The 2,524-nt window shown below is 53.2% G+C and overlaps 1 protein-coding gene and 1 pseudogene across 1 annotated transcript in view; one reads left to right on the top strand and one right to left on the bottom strand.

Annotated features, from left to right (window-relative positions):
• Positions 1-1,067, top strand: part of LOC110391572 — a 12,809-nt gene extending 11,742 nt beyond the window's left edge. The window contains exons 4-5 of the mRNA XM_021383519.1: positions 5-239; positions 341-1,067. Of these exons, the coding sequence (XP_021239194.1) occupies positions 5-239; positions 341-482 (377 nt within the window). The 3' untranslated portion in view covers positions 483-1,067. The remainder of the gene's footprint in view (positions 1-4; positions 240-340) is intronic.
• Positions 860-2,524, bottom strand: part of LOC110391573 — a 2,139-nt pseudogene continuing 474 nt past the window's right edge.

Genomic DNA, 2,524 nt, shown 5'->3' on the forward strand with positions numbered 1-2,524 from the left:
TCTTTGTCCACGCCATTCCCAACACAGCATCGCAGCGCTCCAAGGGCAGCGCCTTGCAGCGAGGTGGGGCCTGAGCTGTGGGGGAAAGTGCTCCAGCCAACAGGCTCCAGTCACATGTGGCTTTGTTCACAGGAATTCATGCTGCGGTACTGGCACCCGGCAAACTGTTGGATTGGGCTGCACAGGGAAGAAGGGGACGAGCACTGGACATGGGCCGATGGCAGCGCCTTCACCAACTGGTCAGTCTGTGCGTCCGTCTGTCTGGGTGGGATCTGCTACAGGGTCTGTTTGGGATGGATTTGGGATTGGGTTTTCCCATTCTCCTGCCTCTTGTGCTCAGGTTCCAGCTGCGAGGTGGAGGCCGATGTGTGTATCTGAAACAGGAGGGGATCAGCTCAGCCCTGTGCCACACGGAGAAGTACTGGGTGTGCAGCAGAGCCGACAGCTACGTCCTCTGGAGGGAGGAGACAGATCCACTATGACTGATCCCAACAGTGTTGCTGGGCACTGCCATGCCATCCATGTATAGTTGTATCTACCTCTTTCCATCTCTTCTGCAGCTGATTCTGCATGGAACCTCCCAGCTCTCCTCCTCGTTCTCTCTCAGGAAATACGCATGCTGCACTGTGCCTTAAACGGAGGGTCCTTCTAGGGTCCTTCAAAGTCACCGCACCATGGAACTGCTGGGTCGCAAGGGAGAGGATTATTTCCCCAACCCCTCCTGCAAGGACTTGGAACAACGCACCCAGCAGTGTGAGCACAGCAGAGAGCAGCGCTCCACTGTGCAGTGCTGAGTCACCGTCTCCTACTCCAGGTTTAGGTTTTATTCTGTTCACTTTTCACCACTTACACTATTTTTATTATTGCTTACTAATGGCAAGCATTTTTTTATTATTGTTTAGTGATGGCAGCAAGTGCAGGCTTTGTCAGAAGTTCTTCATTGTACAGCTCCAATTCCTTTGTTAGTAGCAGTATATTTTCGTTGGCTGTTCTGAACTGTGAGAGCTTAAACCCCAAAATTCAGCAATTAAAAGGAGATGTTTGATTCTTTGCACACGTTTGAGAAATTTGTGCCCGCTCCCTTTGTTGCTGTGTGTACCTTCAGTCAGACCTGGCAGATCAGCTACCGAACTCTGTTTAAAATCCTCATTCATGATCTTCCCTAGTTCAGGCTGGACTGTTGTAAATGTGTAATTTGCAATCTCAGCTTTGGCCTGAGAAACGTTGCTTAGCAAGGATGATTCTCCTGGATTTGGAAACCCAACTAAGCCCACATGGGCTGAAGGTTTCAAATCCAGGTGAACAGTTCATCTCCGGCCTTTGCAAGGCAAGAAGTTTGTGGCCAAAGAGCCACGGAGTTGGCCACGAGCTGCCAGGAATCTCTCTCCTGCTCCGTGAAGTCCTCCAATCTTCTTCCCATCATCATCAAGAACTGAAATCCCTGGTGGCACATGCACTTCACAGTCTTTTCCTTTTTTACCTTCCAAAGCTTTAACACCTCCGCAGTGCTGCTCCTCCGCACTGCACCATGCTGCAGGCCTGGTTGGCAGCGGGAGGGGCACAGCTCAGGGAACGGCAGCCGCCATCACAGTGAGGTGGTCAACCTGGACTTCAGCAAAGCCTTCCACACTGTCTCCCACAGTATTCTCCAGAACAAGCTGTACCCCGTGGTTTGGAGAGGTGCACTCTGTGCTGGAGGGCGAGGCTCAGAGAGTGGTGGTGAACAGAGTTCAATTCAGCTGGCGACCGGTCACGAGTGGTGCTCCCCAGGGGTCGGTGCTGGGGCCTGTCCTCTTCAATATCTTTATTGATGGCCTGGATGAGGGCATTGAGAGCACCCTCAGTAAGTTTGCAGATGACACCAAGCTGGTAGGAAGCGTCGATCTGCCTGGGGGTAGAGAGGTCCTCCAAAGAGATCTGGACAGGCTGGATCTCTGGGCCGAAGCCAGTGGGATGAGGTTCAACAAGACCAAGTGCCAGGTCCTGCACTTAGGTCACAACAACCCCAGGCAACGCTACAGGCTTGGGGCAGAGTGGCTGGAAGATTGTGTGGAAGAAATGGACCTGGGGGTGTTGGTCGATGCTGGGCTGAGCATGAGCCAGCAGTGTGCCCAGGTGGCCAAGAAGGCCAATGGCGTCTCGGCTTGGATCAGAAATAGCGCAGCCAGCAGGAGCAGGGAAGAGGGGTCTGGAGCACAGGGCTTCTGAGGAGTGGCTGAGGGAGCTGGGGTTGTTCAGAGTGAAGAGGAGGCTCAAGGGAGGCCTTATCGCTCTCTAACTCCTTAAGGGAAGTTGGGATGAGGAGGGGGTCGGCCTCTTCTTCCAGACAGCAAACAGGACCCAAGGAAACAGCCACAAGTTGCACCAGGGCAGATTTGGATTAGATTTAAGGAAGAAGTTCTTTTCTCAAAGAGTGCTCAGGCGCTGGAATGGGCTGCCAGGGAGCTGGTGGAGTCACTGTCCCTGGCGGTGTTCGAGAGGCGACTGGATGAGGTGCTACGAGATACAGTTTAGCAGCTTAGTG

Source organism: Numida meleagris, unplaced genomic scaffold, assembly GCF_002078875.1.
Source record: "Numida meleagris isolate 19003 breed g44 Domestic line unplaced genomic scaffold, NumMel1.0 unplaced_Scaffold406, whole genome shotgun sequence".
In the NCBI taxonomy this organism is placed as follows: domain Eukaryota; kingdom Metazoa; phylum Chordata; class Aves; order Galliformes; family Numididae; genus Numida; species Numida meleagris.